The sequence below is a fragment of the Oncorhynchus keta genome, chromosome 30, assembly GCF_023373465.1.
Source record: "Oncorhynchus keta strain PuntledgeMale-10-30-2019 chromosome 30, Oket_V2, whole genome shotgun sequence".
Classification (NCBI taxonomy): Eukaryota; Metazoa; Chordata; class Actinopteri; order Salmoniformes; family Salmonidae; genus Oncorhynchus; species Oncorhynchus keta.
The window spans coordinates 30,722,085-30,744,097 of NC_068450.1; the positions used below are offsets into that span (position 1 = coordinate 30,722,085).

At 47.4% G+C, this 22,013-nt stretch overlaps 1 protein-coding gene and 1 long non-coding RNA gene across 2 annotated transcripts in view; both read left to right on the top strand.

Moving 5' to 3' along the window:
• LOC118374637 (dedicator of cytokinesis protein 2-like) overlaps positions 1 to 3,194 on the top strand; it is a 179,954-nt gene extending 176,760 nt beyond the window's left edge. The window contains exons 44-51 of the mRNA XM_052488215.1: positions 1 to 113; positions 344 to 427; positions 542 to 679; positions 943 to 1,070; positions 1,207 to 1,396; positions 2,074 to 2,179; positions 2,264 to 2,412; positions 2,759 to 3,194. The exon at positions 1 to 113 is cut by the window's left edge and continues 64 nt beyond it. Coding sequence (XP_052344175.1) covers positions 1 to 113; positions 344 to 427; positions 542 to 679; positions 943 to 1,070; positions 1,207 to 1,396; positions 2,074 to 2,179; positions 2,264 to 2,412; positions 2,759 to 2,830 — 980 coding nt within the window. The 3' untranslated portion in view covers positions 2,831 to 3,194. The remainder of the gene's footprint in view (positions 114 to 343; positions 428 to 541; positions 680 to 942; positions 1,071 to 1,206; positions 1,397 to 2,073; positions 2,180 to 2,263; positions 2,413 to 2,758) is intronic.
• Positions 3,195 to 3,650: 456 nt separating this feature from the next.
• On the top strand, positions 3,651 to 5,927 carry LOC127913978 (uncharacterized). The gene is made up of 3 exons (XR_008087485.1): positions 3,651 to 3,958; positions 4,134 to 4,658; positions 4,848 to 5,927. It is a non-coding gene; the product is annotated as an uncharacterized LOC127913978 (long non-coding RNA).
• Positions 5,928 to 22,013: the final 16,086 nt, after the last annotated feature.

A 22,013-nucleotide genomic window follows, 5' to 3' on the forward strand; every position in this document is an offset into this window, starting at 1 on the left:
CCATGGTAAACCAATACCAGGCCGACGACGCCCTTCCCATCAACCCCCTCTCCATGCTGCTCAATGGCATCGTGGACCCCGCTGTCATGGGGGGCTTCGCCAAGTACGAAAAGGTCAGAGTTCATCCATCTATCCGTTCTTCATCTCCTTACTCCTGCCCAACTCGTACATTTCAGAACAGTATTCTGTGTGTTTGGCACAAGCTGAAGTAGGCATAGAATATACTATACAATGAGCTGGATGTTTGGTGAAGATCATACATTTGTCTTCTTCCTATCTCAACCCAGGACTGTTTAATACATAAAAGAGCAGCACATTTCAATGATATCTCTCCTCTCCCCAGGCCTTCTTCACTGAGGAGTACAACCTGCAACACCCAGAGGACCGAGATAAGCTGTATCGCCTCAAAGACCTCATCGCATGGCAGGTACTGTACACACACACGCTACACACTCACATACCGTACAGAAACACAGACACACACACACATGCACACACACACACACACGTATGCATGCCCACACACATTATTATCTTGCAGATCCCGTTGCTGGGGGGAGGGATCTCTCTACATGGTAAGAGAGTGACAGACGACCTACGACCTTTCCACGAGCGCATGGAGGAGTGCTTCAAACACATGAGGAAGAAGGTGGAGAAGGAGTACGGCGTGAGGGACCTGGTAAGAGAAAGAGAGGGAGAGAAAAGGAGAGTGTTTGCGTGAGGACTGAAATGCTAGCTGCAGGGAACTGCCTGGTATCTTGGGCAGAGGAGTATATCTGTCTGAAAAAGTGTGTTATGAAAAGAGCTTTAGGAATGATACTGGCCATGCCAAAGCTTAACTCCTGTTTGTGAAACGCATTGTCACTCTCTCCTTCATTCAACGTCACCTTTGACCTTTTTCTCCATCCTTCTCTTTTCCTCTTCGTCATCCCTTGTTCTTAGCCGGATATGGATGAGAGGAAGTCAACTCGTCCGCGCTCTGTCCTTCGCTCCTTCCGTCAGTCTGTCATCTCCATCTGCTCCCTCCAGGGGTCTGAGTGTGGGACCCCCACCAAACCTTACCCAGACAGGTAACACACACAGGCACACACACACACTCAGATGAAACCCACACAGATGGATGCAAACACAAAAACATATTTAACAACACACACCTTACCCTCACTTCTCTCTTGATCCTATTCCCCTCACCCCCTCCCTCCCCAGTGGTCTCCCTGACATGGTGTCCCCCCGGACCCCCACCCTGCAGCGCTCCAGCGGGAGTATGAGCATGGGGGAAGAGGGAGGGGCCGATGGGGAGGTGAAACTCAGGAAGTCCAAAAAGAAAAGGAAGAGGAGCAGCATGATCTTCATCCCAGAGGAGAGAGACAGGACCAACACACTGGACAGCAAACGGGTGAGAGAGATGGAGAGAGCGACAGACAGAGACAGAGAGATAGACAGAGAGACAGATACAGAGAAAGAGAAAGAGAGAGAGACAGAGAAAGAGAGAGCGAGACAGAGAGAGAGAGACAGAAAGAGAGAGCGAGGCAGAGAGACAGAGAGAGAGAGAGAGAGAGAGAGAGAGAGAGAGAGAGAGGCAGAGAGAGAGAGAGAGAGAGAGAGAGAGAGAGAGAGAGAGAGAGAGAGAGAGAGACAGAGAGAGAGAGAGAGTGACAGGGAGCAGAGAGAGAGAGAGAGAGAGAGAGAGAGAGAGAAGAGAGAGGCAGAGAGAGAGAGAGAGAGAGAGAGAGGCAGAGAGAGAGAGAGAGAGAGAAGAGAGAGGCAGAGAGAGAGAGAGGGGCAAGGGATGGAATTGAAATGTCAAGAGCGAGTGGGACAAGAGTGTGCAAAGCTGTCATCAAAGCAAAGGGTGGCTACTTTGAAGAATCTCAAATGTCAAATATATTTTGATTTGTTTACCACTGTTTTGGTTACTACATGATTCCATATGTGATATTTCATAGTTCTGATGTCTTCACTATTATTCTACAATATAGGTGTGTCCAAACTGACTGATAGTGTGCACACAGACTCCTGCTTTATGTCAGTATCAATGTGTATCCCTGCTCTCTGTTCTCTGCCTCCCTCTAGCTGTCCAAGAAGCAGGAGTTCCGCAGTGACACCAACCTGTCTGAACCCTGTCAGGGAAATGACTCTCTCACCAATGTCAACTCCAGGTCTCTGCCTGCTATTACAGGTAACACTCACAAACGTATGCACACGCATGACCGCATGCACATAGGCACACTCCCTCTCACACACACCCTCTCCCTGTTCACAGGTCTGTCTCTGTCTGTGGTCAACGGTAGTGAGGAGGCGGAGTCAGCCCGGTCCAGGAGGGACAGTAAGAGCATGTCTGTGTGTCTTCCTGGTGACCGTACCGCTGACAGACGCTCCAAAGGGGTTATCAGCATGCTGTTCGGGGCCAAGGTACACACACGCACATGCACACGCACTCGCACTCGCACACACACACACAAACGCGCACACGCACACGCACTCGCACACACACACACACACGCGCACTCGCACGCACACGCACACGCACACGCACACCACACACACACACACGCACACGCACACGCACACGCACACGCACACGCACGCACACACACACACACACACACACACACACACACACACACACACACACACACACACACACACACACACACACACACACACACACACACACACACACACACACACACACACATACAACCATTAGGTGAGTTGTGTGTTTAATCTAGATGTATGATTGTCTATGTTCCCGCAGAGCAACAAGTCTGAGCAACAGAAAGACAAGTCGTGTACTGACCCAGGCAACAAGAACGTCAGTCATTTCTAACAGCCGTCCATCAAGCATGATGTACCCTCAGTGCCCTTACACCTGCTCTGCTTTGAATGCCAGTCAACACAAGGGGTTGTTGCCCTGCTATAGAGGCTCCTCTCTGGAAAGAGCCATCTGATCAGCTTTTTCATCAAGACTTGTTTACGCTCCCGCAGGCACACACACACATAGAGAGGGAGATGGAGAGACACAGACTTGATCTCTGATGAAATTCTGCGCAGCAATGCTTTCACACTTCTGCTCTCACACCTTTTACAATCAATCAAAAATAAATTTTCCTTGACTGCCTTTTTTTGGTAATGTAACTTTCAAATTTGATTCAACTTATGAAACAATGAATAAAAAGATATCCTATGTTTGACAGGGTAGGGTTTTTTTTCAAAGCACATTATATTAACAGTTTAATGTGACTCTCAGAACATAATGGATGAACTCATTGAGAATATGGATGATGTCCCAAAGCACTCTCATTAAGAGCCAACGGCCAAAAGAACATGGCTTTATTTCAATAAATAGTACAAACACAAACAGAATGACAATAATATAGAGTGGTATATCTGTTCAATAAATCAATATCATGTAAATGACATACAAACCCAAGATAAATTCCACAACAATTTTGAAATCTTATCAAATCAACGTTTGTTGGTCGCATACACAGTATAGCAAGGTGAAATGCTGATGTTACCAGCTCTTAACAATGCAGTGAAATGCTGATGTTACCAGCTCTTAACAATGAGGTGAAATGCTGATGTTACCAGCTCTTAACAATGAGGTGAAATGCTGATGTTACCAGCTCTTAACAATGAGGTGAAATGCTGATGTTACCAGCTCTTAACGATGCAGTGAAATGCTGATGTTACCAGCTCTTAACAATGAGGTGAAATGCTGATGTTACCAGCTCTTAACGATGCAGTGAATTGCTGATGTTACCAGCTCTTAACAATGCAGTGAAATGCTGATGTTACCAGCTCTTAACAATGAGGTGAAATGCTGATGTTACCAGCTCTTAACAATGAGGTGAAATGCTGATGTTACCAGCTCTTAACAATGAGGTGAAATGCTGATGTTACCAGCTCTTAACAATGCAGTGAAATGCTGATGTTACCAGCTCTTAACAATGCAGTGAAATACTGATGTTACCAGCTCTTAACAATGCAGTGAAATGCTGATGTTACCAGCTCTTAACAATGCAGTGAAATGCTGATGTTACCAGCTCTTAACAATGAGGTGAAATGCTGATGTTACCAGCTCTTAACAATAAGGTGAAATGCTGATGTTACCAGCTCTTAACAAAGAGGTGAAATGCTGATGTTACCAGCTCTTAACAATGCAGTGAAATGCTGATGTTACCAGCTCTTAACAATGCAGTGAAATGCTGATGTTACCAGCTCTTAACAATGCAGTGAAATGCTGATGTTACCAGCTCTTAACAATGCAGTGAAATGCTGATGTTACCAGCTCTTAACAATGAGGTGAAATGCTGATGTTACCAGCTCTTAACAATGCAGTGAAATGCTGATGTTACCAGCTCTTAACAATGCAGTGAAATGCTGATGTTACCAGCTCTTAACAATGAGGTGAAATGCTGATGTTACCAGCTCTTAACAATGCAGTGAAATGCTGATGTTACCAGCTCTTAACAATGCGGTGAAATGCTGATGTTACCAGCTCTTAACAATGAGGTGAAATGCTGATGTTACCAGCTCTTAACAATGAGGTGAAATGCTGATGTTACCAGCTCTTAACAATGCAGTGAAATACTGATGTTACCAGCTCTTAACAATGCAGTGAAATGCTGATGTTACCAGCTCTTAACAATGCAGTGAAATTCTGATGTTACCAGCTCTAATCAATGCAGTGAAATGCTGATGTTACCAGCTCTTAACAATGCAGTGAAATGCTGATGTTACCAGCTCTTAACAATGCAGTGAAATGCTGATGTTACCAGCTCTTAACAATGCAGTGAAATGTTGATGTTACCAGCTCTTAACAATGCTGATTTTTTAATGAGGTGAAATGCTGATGTTACCAGCTCTTAACAATGCAGTGAAATGCTGATGTTACCAGCTCTTAACAATGCAGTGAAATGCTGATGTTACCAGCTCTTAACAATGCAGTGAAATGCCGATGTTACCAGCTCCTAACAATGCAGTGAAATGCTGATGTTACTAGCTCTTAACAATGCAGTGAAATGCTGATGCTACTAGCTCTTAACAATGCAGTGAAATGCTGATGTTAATGTCTCTTAACAATGCAGTGAAATGTCAAATTATTCCAAAAGAAATGATTGAAACATAAAAACAGACTGTGCAGTATAAATGCTGTGTCTGTGCAGTATAAAAAATGAGTCTATTCATTATAATTAATTAGCTATGAAATTACATCTGGCTATCACTATCTCAATATTATGGTCCCCACTATCTCAATATTATGGCCCTCACTATCTCAATATTATGGCCCTCACTATCTCAATATTATGGTCCTCACTATCTCAATATTATGGCCCTCTCTATCTCAATATTATGGCCATCAATATCTCAATATTATGCCCTCACTATCTCAATATTATGACCCTCACTATCTCAATATTATGGCCCTCACTATCTCAATATTATGGCCCTCACTATCTCAATATTATGGTCCTCACTATCTCAATATTATGGTCCTCACTATCTCAATATTATGGTCCTCACTATCTCAATATTATGGTCCTCACTATCTCAATATTATGGCCCTCGCTATCTCAATATTATGGTCCTCACAATCTCAATATTATGGTCCTCACTATCTCAATATTATGGCCCTCACTATCTCAATATTATGGCCCTCACTATCTCAATATTATGGTCCTCACTATCTCAATATTATGGCCCTCTCTATCTCAATATTATGGCCATCAATATCTCAATATTATGCCCTCACTATCTCAATATTATGACCCTCACTATCTCAATATTATGGCCCTCACTATCTCAATATTATGGCCCTCACTATCTCAATATTATGGTCCTCACTATCTCAATATTATGGTCCTCACTATCTCAATATTATGGTCCTCACTATCTCAATATTATGGTCCTCACTATCTCAATATTATGGCTCATCTCAATATTATGGTCCTCACAATCTCAATATTATGGTCCTCACTATCTCAATATTATGCCCTCACTATCTCAATATTATGGTCCTCACTATCTCAATATTATGCCCTCACTATCTCAATATTATGGTCCTCACAATCTCAATATTATGGTCCTCACTATCTCAATATTATGGCCCTCACTATCTCAATATTATGGCCCTCACTATCTCAATATTATGGTCCTCACTATCTCAATATTATGGCCCTCTCTATCTCAATATTATGGCCATCAATATCTCAATATTATGCCCTCACTATCTCAATATTATGACCCTCACTATCTCAATATTATGGCCCTCACTATCTCAATATTATGGCCCTCACTATCTCAATATTATGGTCCTCACTATCTCAATATTATGGTCCTCACTATCTCAATATTATGGTCCTCACTATCTCAATATTATGGTCCTCACTATCTCAATATTATGGCCCTCGCTATCTCAATATTATGGTCCTCACAATCTCAATATTATGGTCCTCACTATCTCAATATTATGCCCTCACTATCTCAATATTATGGTCCTCACTATCTCAATATTATGCCCTCACTATCTCAATATTATGGTCCTCACTATCTCAATATTATGGTCCTCACTATCTCAATATTATGCCCTCACTATCTCAATATTATGCCCTCACTATCTCAATATTATGGTCCTCACTATCTCTATATTATGGTCCTCACTATCTCAATATTATGCCCTCACTATCTCAATATTATGGTCCTCACTATCTCAATATTATGGTCCTCACTATCTCAATATTATGCCCTCACTATCTCAATAATATGGTCCTCACTATCTCAATATTATGGCCCTCACTGTCTCAATATTATGCCCTCACTATCTCAATATTATGGTCCTCACTATCTCAATATTATGGTCCTCACTATCTCAATATTATGGTCCTCACTATCTCAATATTAAAGTGTTTCTCATATCTCCATTACCTTAATAAAGGTACAATACAGCCATTTGTGTTTATCTCAATATCAAATCATTTCTGGGTAACAATTAAGTACCTAACCTTATTGTTTTTTTTAATTGTCAAAAGGCCTCCTGCGTGGTGCTGTTGTATAAGGCACTGCATCGCAGTGCTTCTGGCGTCTCTTCAGATCCGGGTTTGATCCCGGGCTGTTTCACAACCGGCCGTGACTGGGAGTCCCATAGGGCGGTGCACAATTCGCTCAGCGTCGCCCAGGTTAGGGGAGGGTTTGGCCAGGGGGGGTTTACTAGGCTGGTCACACTCTAGCGACTCCTTGTGGCTGACCGGACGCCTGCAGGCTGACTCAGTTGAATGGCGTTTCCTCTGACACATTGGTGCAGCTGGCGTCCGGGTTAAGAAGTTGGGTGTTAAGAAGTACAGTTTGGCGGGTCATGTATAGGAGGACGCATGACTCGACCTTCGCCCCTCCCGAGCCCATTGGGGTGTTGCAACCATGACACAAGATCATAATTGGATATAACAACAACAACAAAAAATCCAGATGGAATTTTGCTAGGATGGTCTGGGAGTGGTCTGAGTGAGGAGCAGAAAACTAGCTGGTATTGACAGAGAGGTTTAAAACTCTCTTTCATGTTGGTCTATTAACTCATTTACTGCCATGTCAACAGGCAGGCCAAAACTCCATCCCAACCAAAACATGCTGAAATTCCAGACCATCTTTTCAAACTGCTCTTACACTAAAAAGGCATTATCATCATTTCTGCTGCTCTTGGAAAATGATCTCTGATCTGAGGTCAGTGTAAAGGGAAGTGGTTAACTCATGGTTTCCTGGTCACCTTAGTGTTCTCCTCAGACAGGGTGAGTCTGTGGTGGGCTGAGGTGGGGTCCAGTGTGAGCTCACAGGCATCTGAAAGCAGGAGGGGAGTGGTAAATTAATGAGTAAATGAGCAATCAATAGCCCAGGTCTGATCCGGTGCTCTTTAACATGTTCCACACTGTGGGACATTTCCTCAGCCCTGGTCTGATCCAGTGCTCCTTAGCATGTTCCACACTGTGGGACATTTCCTCAGCCCTGGTCTGGTCCATTTTACTTTAGCATGTTTCACACTGTGGGAGATTTCCTCTGCCCTGGTCTGATCCGGTGCTCTTTAGCATGTTCCACACTGTGGGACATTTCCTCAGCCCTGGTCTGATACGGTTTTCTTTAGCATGTTTCACACTGTGGGAGATTTCCTCTGCCCTGGTCTGATCCGGTGCTCTTTAGCATGTTTCACACTGTGGGAGATTTCCTCTGCCCTGGTCTGATCCGGTGCTCTTTAGCATGTTCCACACTGTGGGACATTTCCTCAGCCCTGGTCTGATTCGGTGCTCTCTACCATGTTTCACACTGTGGGACATTTCCTTAGCCCTGGTCTGATCCGGTGCTCTTTAGCATGTTTCACACTGTGGGACATTTCCTCACCCTGGTCTGATCTGGTGCTCTCTACCATGTTCCATACTGTGGGACATTTCCTCTGCCCTGGTCTGATCTGGTGCTCTCTACCATGTTTCACAATGTGGGACATTTCCTCAGCCCTGGTCTGATCCGGTGCTCTTTAGCATGTTTCACACTGTGGGACATTTCCTCAGCCCTGGTCTGATCTGGTGCTCTCTACCATGTTCCATACTGTGGGACATTTCCTCAGCCCTGGTCTGATCTAGTGCTCTTTAGCATGTTTCAAACTGTGGGACATTTCCTCAGCCCTGGTCTGATCTGGTGCTCTTTAGCATGTTTCACACTGTGGGACATTTCCTCACCCTGGTCTGATCTGGTGCTCTCCACCATGTTCCATACTGTGGAACATTTCCTCAGCCCTGGTCTGATCTGGTGCTCTCTACCATGTTCCATACTGTGGGACATTTCCTCAGCCCTGGTCTGATCTGGTGCTCTCTACCTTGTTTCACACTGTGGGACATTTCCTCAGCCCTGGTCTGATCCGGTGCTCTTTAGCATGTTTCACACTGTGGGACATTTCCTCTGCCCTGGTCTGATCTGGTGCTCTCTACCTTGTTTCACACTGTGGGACATTTCCTCTGCCCTGGTCTGATCTGGTGCTCTCTACCTTGTTTCACACTGTGGGACATTTCCTCAGCCCTGGTCTGATCCGGTGCTCTTTAGCATGTTTCACACTGTGGGACATTTCCTCAGCCCTGGTCTGATCTGGTGCTCTCTACCATGTTCCATACTGTGGGACATTTCCTCTGCCCTGGTCTGATCCGGTGCTCTTTAGCATATTTCACACTGTGGGACATTTCCTCAGCCCTGGTCTGATCTGGTGCTCTCTACCATGTTTCACACTGTGGGACATTTCCTCAGACCTGGTCTGATCTGGTGCTCTCTACCATGTGACATACTGTGGGACATTTCCTCAGCCCTGGTCTGATCTGGTGCTCTCTACCATGTTTCACACTGTGGGACATTTCCTCAGACCTGGTCTGATCTGGTGCTCTCTACCATGTGCCATACTGTGGGACATTTCCTCAGCCCTGGTCTGATCTGGTGCTCTCTACCATGTTTCACACTGTGGGACATTTCCTCAGACCTGGTCTGATCTGGTGCTCTCTACCATGTGCCATACTGTGGGACATTTCCTCAGCCCTGGTCTGATCTGGTGCTCTCTACCATGTTTCACACTGTGGGACATTTCCTCAGACCTGGTCTGATCTGGTGCTCTCTACCATGTGCCATACTGTGGGACATTTCCTCAGCCCTGGTCTGATCTGGTGCTCTCTACCATGTGCCAGACTGTGGGACATTTCCTCAGCCCTGGTCTGATCTCGTGCTCTCTACCATGTTTCACACTGTGGGACATTTCCTCTGCCCTGGTCTGATCTGGTGCTCTTTAGCATGTTTCACACAGTGGGACATTTCCTCAGCCCTGATCTGATCTGGTGCTCTTTAGCATGTTTCACACAGTGGGACATTTCCTCAGACCTGGTCTGATCCGGTGCTCTCTACCATGTTTCACACTGTGGGACATTTCCTCTGCCCTGGTCTGATCTGGTGCTCTCTACCATGTTTCACACTGTGGGACATTTCCTCTGCCCTGGTCTGATCTGGTGCTCTTTAGCATGTTTCACACAGTGGGACATTTCCTCTGCCTTGGTCTGATCCGTTGCTCTTTAGCATGTTTCACACTGTGGGACATTTCCTCAGCCCTGGTCTGATCCGGTGCTCTTTAGCTTGTTTCACACTGTGGGACATTTCCTCTGCCCTGGTCTGATCCGGTGCTCTCTACCATGTTTCACACTGTGGGACATTTCCTCAGCCCTGGTCTGATCTGGTGCTCTCTACCATGTTCCATACTGTGGGACATTTCCTCTGCCCTGGTCTGATCTGGTGCTCTTTAGCATGTTTCACACTGTGGGACATTTCCTCAGCCCTGGTCTGATCTGGTGCTCACTACCATGTTCCATACTGTGGGACATTTCCTCAGCCCTGGTCTGATCCGGTGCTCTCTACCTTGTTTCACACTGTGGGACATTTCCTCAGCCCTGGTTTGATCTGGTGCTCTCTACCATGTTTCACACTGTGGGACATTTCCTCAGCCCTGGTCTGATCCGGTGCTCTCTACCATGTTCCATACTGTGGGACATTTCCTCAGCCCTGGTCTGATCTGGTGCTCTCTACCATGTTTCACACTGTGGGACATTTCCTCAGACCTGGTCTGATCTGGTGCTCTCTACCATGTGCCATACTGTGGGACATTTCCTCAGCCCTGGTCTGATCTGGTGCTCTCTACCATGTTTCACACTGTGGGACATTTCCTCTGCCCTGGTCTGATCTGGTGCTCTTTAGCATATTTCACACAGTGGGACATTTCCTCAGCCCTGGTCTGATCCGTTGCTCTTTAGCATGTTTCACACTGTGGGACATTTCCTCTGCCTTGGTCTGATCCGTTGCTCTTTAGCATGTTTCACACTGTGGGACATTTCCTCTGCCCTGGTCTGATCTGGTGCTCTCTATCATGTTTCACACTGTGGGACATTTCCTCAGCCCTGGTCTGATCCGGTGCTCTTTAGCTTGTTTCACACTGTGGGACATTTCCTCTGCCCTGGTCTGATCCGGTGCTCTCTACCATGTTTCACACTGTGGGACATTTCCTCAGCCCTGGTCTGATTTGGTGCTCTCTACCATGTTCCATACTGTGGGACATTTCCTCTGCCCTGGTCTGATCTGGTGCTCTTTAGCATGTTTCACACTGTGGGACATTTCCTCAGCCCTGGTCTGATCTGGTGCTCACTACCATGTTCCATACTGTGGGACATTTCCTCAGCCCTGGTCTGATCCGGTGCTCTCTGCCATGTTTCACACTGTGGGACATTTCCTCAGCCCTGGTCTGATCCGGTGCTCTCTACCATGTTCCATACTGTGGGACATTTCCTCAGCCCTGGTCTGATCCGGTGCTCTCTGCCATGTTTCACACTGACATTTCTCAGCCCTGGTTTGATCTGGTGCTCTCTACCATGTTTCACACTGTGGGACATTTCCTCAGCCCTGGTCTGATCCGGTGCTCTCTACCATGTTCCATACTGTGGGACATTTCCTCAGCCCTGGTCTGATCTGGTGCTCTCTACCATGTTTCACACTGTGGGACATTTCCTCAGACCTGGTCTGATCTGGTGCTCTCTACCATGTGCCATACTGTGGGACATTTCAGCCCTGGTCTGATCTGGTGCTCTCTACCATGTTTCACACTGTGGGACATTTCCTCTGCCCTGGTCTGATCTGGTGCTCTTTAGCATGTTTCACACAGTGGGACATTTCCTCAGCCCTGGTCTGATCCGTTGCTCTTTAGCATGTTTCACACTGTGGGACATTTCCTCTGCCTTGGTCTGATCCGTTGCTCTTTAGCATGTTTCACACTGTGGGACATTTCCTCTGCCCTGGTCTGATCTGGTGCTCTCTATCATGTTTCACACTGTGGGACATTTCCTCAGCCCTGGTCTGATCCGGTGCTCTTTAGCTTGTTTCACACTGTGGGACATTTCCTCTGCCCTGGTCTGATCCGGTGCTCTCTACCATGTTTCACACTGTGGGACATTTCCTCAGCCCTGGTCTGATTTGGTGCTCTCTACCATGTTCCATACTGTGGGACATTTCCTCTGCCCTGGTCTGATCTGGTGCTCTTTAGCATGTTTCACACTGTGGGACATTTCCTCAGCCCTGGTCTGATCTGGTGCTCACTACCATGTTCCATACTGTGGGACATTTCCTCAGCCCTGGTCTGATCCGGTGCTCTCTGCCATGTTTCACACTGTGGGACATTTCCTCAGCCCTGGTCTGATCCGGTGCTCTCTACCATGTTCCATACTGTGGGACATTTCCTCAGCCCTGGTCTGATCCGTGCTCTCTGCCATGTTTCACTGTGGGACATTTCCTCAGCCCTGGTCTGATCCGGTGCTCTCTACCATGTTCCATACTGTGGGACATTTCCTCAGCCCTGGTCTGATCCGGTGCTCTCTACCATGTTTCACACTGTGGGAAATTTCCTCTGCCCTGGTCTGATCTGGTGCTCTTTAGCATGTTTCACACAGTGGGACATTTCCTCAGCCCTGGTCTGATCCGGTGCTCTCTACCATGTTCCATACTGTGGGACATTTCCTCTGCCCTGGTCTGATCTGGTGCTCTTTAGCATGTTTCACACAGTGGGACATTTCCTCAGCCCTGATCTGATCCGGTGCTCTTTAGCTTGTTTCACACTGTGGGACATTTCCTCTGCCCTGGTCTGATCCGGTGCTCTCTACCATGTTTCACACTGTGGGACATTTCCTCAGCCCTGGTCTGATCTGGTGCTCTCTACCATGTTCCATACTGTGGGACATTTCCTCTGCCCTGGTCTGATCTGGTGCTCTTTAGCATGTTTCACACTGTGGGACATTTCCTCAGCCCTGGTCTGATCTGGTGCTCACTACCATGTTCCATACTGTGGGACATTTCCTCAGCCCTGGTCTGATCCGGTGCTCTCTACCTTGTTTCACACTGTGGGACATTTCCTCAGCCCTGGTTTGATCTGGTGCTCTCTACCATGTTTCACACTGTGGGACATTTCCTCAGCCCTGGTCTGATCCGGTGCTCTCTACCATGTTCCATACTGTGGGACATTTCCTCAGCCCTGGTCTGATCTGGTGCTCTCTACCATGTTTCACACTGTGGGACATTTCCTCAGACCTGGTCTGATCTGGTGCTCTCTACCATGTGCCATACTGTGGGACATTTCCTCAGCCCTGGTCTGATCTGGTGCTCTCTACCATGTTTCACACTGTGGGACATTTCCTCTGCCCTGGTCTGATCTGGTGCTCTTTAGCATGTTTCACACAGTGGGACATTTCCTCAGCCCTGGTCTGATCCGTTGCTCTTTAGCATGTTTCACACTGTGGGACATTTCCTCTGCCTTGGTCTGATCCGTTGCTCTTTAGCATGTTTCACACTGTGGGACATTTCCTCTGCCCTGGTCTGATCTGGTGCTCTCTATCATGTTTCACACTGTGGGACATTTCCTCAGCCCTGGTCTGATCCGGTGCTCTTTAGCTTGTTTCACACTGTGGGACATTTCCTCTGCCCTGGTCTGATCCGGTGCTCTCTACCATGTTTCACACTGTGGGACATTTCCTCAGCCCTGGTCTGATTTGGTGCTCTCTACCATGTTCCATACTGTGGGACATTTCCTCTGCCCTGGTCTGATCTGGTGCTCTTTAGCATGTTTCACACTGTGGGACATTTCCTCAGCCCTGGTCTGATCTGGTGCTCACTACCATGTTCCATACTGTGGGACATTTCCTCAGCCCTGGTCTGATCCGGTGCTCTCTGCCATGTTTCACACTGTGGGACATTTCCTCAGCCCTGGTCTGATCCGGTGCTCTCTACCATGTTCCATACTGTGGGACATTTCCTCAGCCCTGGTCTGATCCGGTGCTCTCTGCCATGTTTCACACTGTGGGACATTTCCTCAGCCCTGGTCTGATCCGGTGCTCTCTACCATGTTCCATACTGTGGGACATTTCCTCAGCCCTGGTCTGATCCGGTGCTCTCTACCATGTTTCACACTGTGGGAAATTTCCTCTGCCCTGGTCTGATCTGGTGCTCTTTAGCATGTTTCACACAGTGGGACATTTCCTCAGCCCTGGTCTGATCCGGTGCTCTCTACCATGTTCCATACTGTGGGACATTTCCTCTGCCCTGGTCTGATCTGGTGCTCTTTAGCATGTTTCACACTGTGGGACATTTCCTCAGCCCTGGTCTGATCTGGTGCTCACTACCATGTTCCATACTGTGGGACATTTCCTCAGCCCTGGTCTGATCCGGTGCTCTCTGCCATGTTTCACACTGTGGGACATTTCCTCAGCCCTGGTCTGATCCGGTGCTCTCTACCATGTTCCATACTGTGGGACATTTCCTCAGCCCTGGTCTGATCCGGTGCTCTCTGCCATGTTTCACACTGTGGGACATTTCCTCAGCCCTGGTCTGATCCGGTGCTCTCTACCATGTTCCATACTGTGGGACATTTCCTCAGCCCTGGTCTGATCCGGTGCTCTCTACCATGTTCCATACTGTGGGACATTTCCTCAGCCCTGGTCTGATCCGGTGCTCTCTACCATGTTTCACACTGTGGGAAATTTCCTCTGCCCTGGTCTGATCTGGTGCTCTTTAGCATGTTTCACACAGTGGGACATTTCCTCAGCCCTGGTCTGATCCGGTGCTCTCTACCATGTTCCATACTGTGGGACATTTCCTCTGCCCTGGTCTGATCTGGTGCTCTTTAGCATGTTTCACACTGTGGGACATTTCCTCAGCCCTGGTCTGATCTGGTGCTCACTACCATGTTCCATACTGTGGGACATTTCCTCAGCCCTGGTCTGATCCGGTGCTCTCTGCCATGTTTCACACTGTGGGACATTTCCTCAGCCCTGGTCTGATCCGGTGCTCTCTACCATGTTCCATACTGTGGGACATTTCCTCAGCCCTGGTCTGATCCGGTGCTCTCTGCCATGTTTCACACTGTGGGACATTTCCTCAGCCCTGGTCTGATCCGGTGCTCTCTACCATGTTCCATACTGTGGGACATTTCCTCAGCCCTGGTCTGATCCGGTGCTCTCTACCATGTTTCACACTGTGGGAAATTTCCTCTGCCCTGGTCTGATCTGGTGCTCTTTAGCATGTTTCACACTGTGGGACATTTCCTCTGCCCTGGTCTGATCTGGTGCTCTCTATCATGTTTCACACTGTGGGACATTTCCTCAGCCCTGGTCTGATCAGGTGCTCTTTGCTTGTTTCACACTGTGGGACATTTCCTCTGCCCTGGTCTGATCCGGTGCTCTCTACCATGTTTCACACTGTGGGACATTTCCTCAGCCCTGGTCTGATCCGGTGCTCTTTGCTTGTTTCACACTGTGGGACATTTCCTCTGCCCTGGTCTGATCCGGTGCTCTCTACCATGTTTCACACTGTGGGACATTTCCTCAGCCCTGGTCTGATCTGGTGCTCTCTACCATGTGCCATACTGTGGGAAATTTCCTCTGCCCTGGTCTGATCTGGTGCTCTTTAGCATGTTTCACACTGTGGGACATTTCCTCTGCCCTGGTCTGATCCGGTGCTCTCTACCATGTTTCACACTGTGGGACATTTCCTCAGCCCTGGTCTGATCCGGTGCTCTTTTGCTTGTTTCACACTGTGGGACATTTCCTCTGCCCTGGTCTGATCCGGTGCTCTCTACCATGTTTCACACTGTGGGACATTTCCTCAGCCCTGGTCTGATCCGGTGCTCTTTTGCTTGTTTCACACTGTGGGACATTTCCTCTGCCCTGGTCTGATCCGGTGCTCTCTACCATGTTTCACACTGTGGGACATTTCCTCAGCCCTGGTCTGATCTGGTGCTCTCTACCATGTGCCATACTGTGGGAAATTTCCTCTGCCCTGGTCTGATCTGGTGCTCTTTAGCATGTTTCACACTGTGGGACATTTCCTCTGCCCTGGTCTGATCCGGTGCTCTCTACCATGTTTCACACTGTGGGACATTTCCTCAGCCCTGGTCTGATCCGGTGCTCTTTTGCTTGTTTCACACTGTGGGACATTTCCTCTGCCCTGGTCTGATCCGGTGCTCTCTACCATGTTTCACACTGTGGGACATTTCCTCAGCCCTGGTCTGATCCGGTGCTCTCTACCATGTTTCACACTGTGGGAAATTTCCTCTGCCCTGGTCTGATCTGGTGCTCTTTAGCATGTTTCACACTGTGGGACATTTCCTCTGCCCTGGTCTGATCTGGTGCTCTCTATCATGTTTCACACTGTGGGACATTTCCTCAGCCCTGGTCTGATCCGGTGCTCTTTTGCTTGTTTCACACTGTGGGACATTTCCTCTGCCCTGGTCTGATCCGGTGCTCTCTACCATGTTTCACACTGTGGGACATTTCCTCAGCCCTGGTCTGATCCGGTGCTCTTTTGCTTGTTTCACACTGTGGGACATTTCCTCTGCCCTGGTCTGATCCGGTGCTCTCTACCATGTTTCACACTGTGGGACATTTCCTCAGCCCTGGTCTGATCTGGTGCTCTCTACCATGTGCCATACTGTGGGACATTTCCTCAGCCCTGGTCTGATCTGGTGCTCTCTACCAAGTTTCACACTGTGGGACATTTCCTCTGCCCTGGTCTGATCTGGTGCTCTTTAGCATGTTTCACACTGTGGGACATTTCCTCTGCCTTGGTCTGATCTGGTGCTCTTTAGCATGTTTCACACTGTGGGACATTTCCTCAGCCCTGGTCTGATCCGGTGCTCTTTAGCATGTTTCACACTGTGGGACATTTCCTCTGCCTTGGTCTGATCCCGTGCTCTCTACCATGTTTCACACTGTGGGACAAGCAGAGATGGAGTGATGAAGAGACACAGAGTCCCTATGAATAATGAAAGGAAATAATGACCATTCTTAACCTTATTTACTTCAGCGTCTCCAATCCACAGTGGGGATTCTCCAGTACAACAGAGAGCAGTTTCACTCATGAGTCTCCTGGGCGATTGTAGCTCAGGTCCGGCACTCTCAGGTGAAAGGGGTTTGAAAGCAAAGCTATAGCCAGATAAGCACTGCCTTTCTCTGTGACTCTACAGCCTGACAACCCGAGAGACAAAAATGTGATTACATAATGAGATATAAAAATACACCAGGTAATACCTTTGTAATCCTTTTTCTCTCTCAGTTGATTCCGTGTTAGTCCTGTGCTCCTACCCCAGTGTCTGAAGTTGACAGTATGGATCATCCAGTCCAGCAGAGAGCAGTGTTACTCCACAATCCTGCAGGTCATTGTCTCTCCACTCCAGCGCTCTCAGATGAGAGAGAGGAGATCTCAGGGCTTTGGCTCTCCTCTGTAAGACTACGCCCTCCTAGCCTGTAGAAAAATGGGAGGGAAATCCCACTCTGGTTCTGAGTCATTCAAGCACAAGTACACACACACTTCCAAGTCACCATAACATCATTCAGTCATAGCAGCTAACACCATCAGACCATCACTCCTCCCTGGTGTTTGCTTAATTAAAGGGAATTCCAAGGAGTAATGAAGGAAGTTAAAGGCCACGTGTGACTTACTCTATCCTCTGTAGTTTACACTGGGAGCTCTCCAGTCCTTTACAGAGCTGCCACAGGCATGAATCCTGCATGTCATTGTTGCTTAGCTCCAGCTTAGTCAGACAGGAGTGTGGAGCCTGAAGAGCTGCAGTCAAAATGGTGTTGGTAGCCATGGTGAGATCACACCCTGACAAACTGGGGAAGAAACCATCAAGAGGAAGGTGGTGATGATGATACTACTTCATGGTATGCTGTCCTTTCAGCTATCAAGTTATGTCTATTACGTGTAACTTTTTGTTGCTTAAAATAAACAACGTCAAGCTAAAGACTCACCCTCAGCCAGTCTGCAGTCTGCAGGTCTAACTCATCAGTCCAGCACGGAGCAGCAGACCACCTGAGGCCTGCAGGGGGTTGTAGCTGACGTCCAGCTCGGGGATGAGTTGACTGACCAAAGGGCACAGTCTCCTCTCAGGTTACAGCCATCCATTCTACAGGAATAGTTCACATGTACATAGTACAACATATAAGGTATGTTTCCCAGACCCAGATTAAACCTACTCCAGGGTACAAACTATCACGGCTCAACACCCAGATGGAAACAGGAGACAAAGAGCTGACAGACATAGGTTTAATTCTAGATACAGTTGAAGTCGGACGTTTACATACACCTTAGCCAAATACATTTAAACTCAGTTTTTCACAATTCCTGACAAACATTTAATCCTTGTAAAAATTCCCTGCCTTAGGTCAGTTAGGATCACCACTTTATTTTAAGAATGTGAAATGTTAGAATAATAGTAGAGTAGGGGATTATTTATTTCAGATTTTATTTCTTTCATCACATTCCCAGTGGGTCGGAAGTTTACATACACTCAATTAGTATTTGGTAGCATTGCCTTTAAATAGTTTAACTTGGGTCAAACGTTTCGGGAGCCTTCCACAAGCTTCCCACAATAAGTTGGGTGAATTTTGGCACATTTCTCCTGACAGAGCTGGTGTAACTGAGTCAGGTTTGTAGGCCTCCTTGCTCGCACACGCTTTTTCAGTTCTGCCCACAAATTTTCTATAGGATTGAGGTAAAGGATTTGTGATGGCCAGTCCAATACCTTGACTTTGTTGTCCTTAAGCCATTTTTCCACAACTTTGGAAGTATGCTTGGAGTCATTGTCCATTTGGAAGACCCCTTTGCCACCAAGCTTTAACTTCTTGACTGATGTCTTGAGATGTTGCTTCAACATTTCCAAATAATTTTCCTTTCATCATGATGCCATCTATTATGTGAAGTGCACCAGTCCCTCCTGCAGCATAGCACCCCTACAAAATGATGCTGCCACCCCCATGCTTCATGGTTGGGATGGTGTCTTCGGCTTGCAAGCATCCCCCTTTTTCCTCCAAACATAACGATGGTCATTATGGCCAAAAGTTCAAATTTTTGCTTCATCAGACCAGAGGACATTTCTCCAAAAAGTACGATCTTTGTCCCCATGTGCAGTTGCAAACCGTAGTCTGGCTTTTTTTATGGCGGTTTTGGAGCTGTGGCTTCTTTCTTGCTGAGCGGCCTTTCAGGATATGTCGATATAGGACTCGTTTTACTGTGGATATAGACACTTTTGTACCTGTTTCCTCCAGCATCTTCACATGGGTTTTTGCCTTTGTTCTGGGATTGATTTGTACTTTTCGCACCAAAGTACGTTCATCTCTAGGAGACAGAACGTGTCTCCTTCCTGAGCGGTATGACGGCTGAGTGATACCATGGTGTTTATACTTGTGTACTATTGTTTGTACAGATGAACGTGGTACTTTCAGGCGTTTGGAAATTGCTCCCAAGGATGAACCAGACTTGTGGAGGTCTATATTTATTTTCTGAGGTCTTGGCTGATTTCTTTTGATTTTCCCATGATGTCAATCAAAGAGGCACTGAGTTTGAAGGTAGGCCTTGAAATACATCCACAGGTACACCTCCAATTGACTCAAATGATGTCAATTAGCCTATCAGTCGCTTCTAAAGCATGACGTAATTTTCTGGAATTTTCCAAGCTGTTTAAAGGCACAGTCAACTTAGTGTATGTAACATTCTGATCCACTGGAATTGTGATAGATTATTTCACTTATAATTCACTGTGTCTGTAAACAGTTGTTGTAAAATGTACTTGTGTCATGCACAAAGTAGATGTCCTACCCGACTTACCAAAACTATAGTTTGTTAACAAGACATTTGTGGAGTGGTTGAAAAGTGAGTTTTAATGACTCCAACCAAAGTATGTGTAAACATCTGACTTAAACTGTACATGAAAAGTGGGATGTATTCAGAGAATGTGGGGCAACAGAAGGCGAACAGCAGTGGGCTTAAGGACAGCCACACCCCCTGCCTAAGATGATAACGGGGAGCAGGGGTCCGGGGGCTCTCTTCCAGGTACGACGACAACGACGGACGAACATCTGGGCAGAAGGTATGCTGACCTCTTCCTCTCGCTCCGGGAAGGGCGGACGCTGATATCCCAAGGATCACTCAAAAGGCGAGAAACCCGTAGCAGAACAGGGAAGGGTGTTGTGGGTATTTTCCTCCCACACAAGTTGCTGTCTCAATGTGGTGGGATTGGTGGAGACGAGGCAGTGAAGAGTTGTCTCCAGGTCCTGGTTGGCTCATCTGGGGATGAAAACCAGAGGAGCAGGCTGGCTGACGACCCAATGAGGGTGCAGAGCGCCTCCCATATCATGGGGTACAGGTATTCAAATAAGGAGAAGGCCAAATGTGTTTTGTTGAATTTTCTGTTTGCTTAGGCAAAGTTGTCTATTTGGCTAACAGGGAGGAACAGGGTCAAAGGTGGGGGGATAACAGACCCTTTACTATTATTTAATGGGGTGGTCTCTGCGCGCCTTTGGGTTGAATTTGAGTTCTATAGAATGATAAAAAGTGTGGAGATGTTTCAGGAGAAATGGTGTGTTGGGCGGGGCTGTTTGTATAGCTGTTTTGGATATATGGTTGTTGAAGTGGTGAGGTTTTGGTTATTGTGATGTGTTGTCTTGTATCGTGGGGTAGAGGGCAAGGTGAGCATGGTGTGTGTGTGTGTGTGTGTGTGTGTGTGTGTGTGTGTGTGTGTGTGTGTGTGTGTGTGTGTGTGTGTGTGTGTGTGTGTGTGTGTGTGTGTGTGTGTGTGTGTGTGTGTGTGTGTGTGTGTGTGTGTGTGTGTGTGTGTGTGTGTGTGTGTGTACATGCAGGTCTGTGTTTGTGTCAACTCCCTTGACAGACATTACGTTCCACGGCTGAAGTGAATGTGTCATTAGATAAAGAGAAGAGTTGTATTTTGTTATAGAGAAGAGTTTAAAACACAGTGCTGAAGTCACATTTGGGTTTTGTGCTGTATAACATGAGTCACTGTCCCTTTTGGCAGAGAATGAATAAGGTTTAGATACATTAGATAATGGATATACAGTATAGGCAGAACTGAGTAACACATGTTATTTAATCTGTTCCCAGTACAGAGCACTAGTTGGATGCCAATAAGCAGATATTAGCTGCACTGCCTTGAGTTCCCTGTATTCCCTGTCTGTCTCTCTGGTACAGCTCTCTGCCTGTCTGTCTCTCTGGTACAGCTCTCTGCCTGTCTGTCTCTCTGGTACAGCTCTCTGCCTGTCTGTTTCTCTGGTACAGCTATCTGCCTGTCTGTCTGGTACAGCTCTCTGCCTGTCTGTCTCTTTCGTACAGCTCTCTGCCTGTCTGTCTCTCTGGTACAGCTCTCTGCCTGTCTTTCTGTCTCTCTGGTACAGCTCTCTGCCTGTCTGTCTCTCTGGTACAGCTCAATGCCTGTCTGTCTCTCTGGTACACCTCTCTGCCTGCCTGTCTGTCTCTCTGGTACAGCTCTCTGGCTGTCTGCCTCTCTGGTACATCTCTCTGGCTGTCTGTCTCTCTGGTACAGCTCTCTGCCTGCCTGTATGTCTGTCCTGTCTCACTGCCTGTCTATCTGTGTATTTGTATGTCTCTCTGCCTGCCTGTCTGTCGGTCGGTCGGTCTGCCTGTCTGTCCTGTCCTGTCTGGAATGATGTGAAGACGTTGTGAGAGACAAACCCTTCTTTGGCTGTGTGCATGCGTGCCCAGAGAGAGACTGTGTGTGTGTGTCTATATATATCAGTAGACTACTATCTCCTAGGCCTAATGACAGCTGTGTGCAACGGGCACAAAGGCGGAGGAGGAGAGGAGATAGAGAGATGGACATCCTGTGCTGAGAGGAGGAGAGCAGGGATATCTGATGGAAAGGCAGGAGGGGGGTGATGGAGGAGTGGAGAGGTGAAGGTGGGAGGGGGTGGTGGAGGAGTCGAGAGGTGGAGGTGCGAGGGGGTGATGGAGGAGTGGAGAGGTGGAAGGGGGAGGGGGTGATGGAGTGGTGGAGAGGTGAAGGTGGGAGGGGGGTGATGGAAGAGTGGAGAGGTGAAGGTGGGAGGGGGTGATGGAGGAGTGGAGAGGTGAAGGTGGGAGGGGGTGATGGAGGAGTGGAG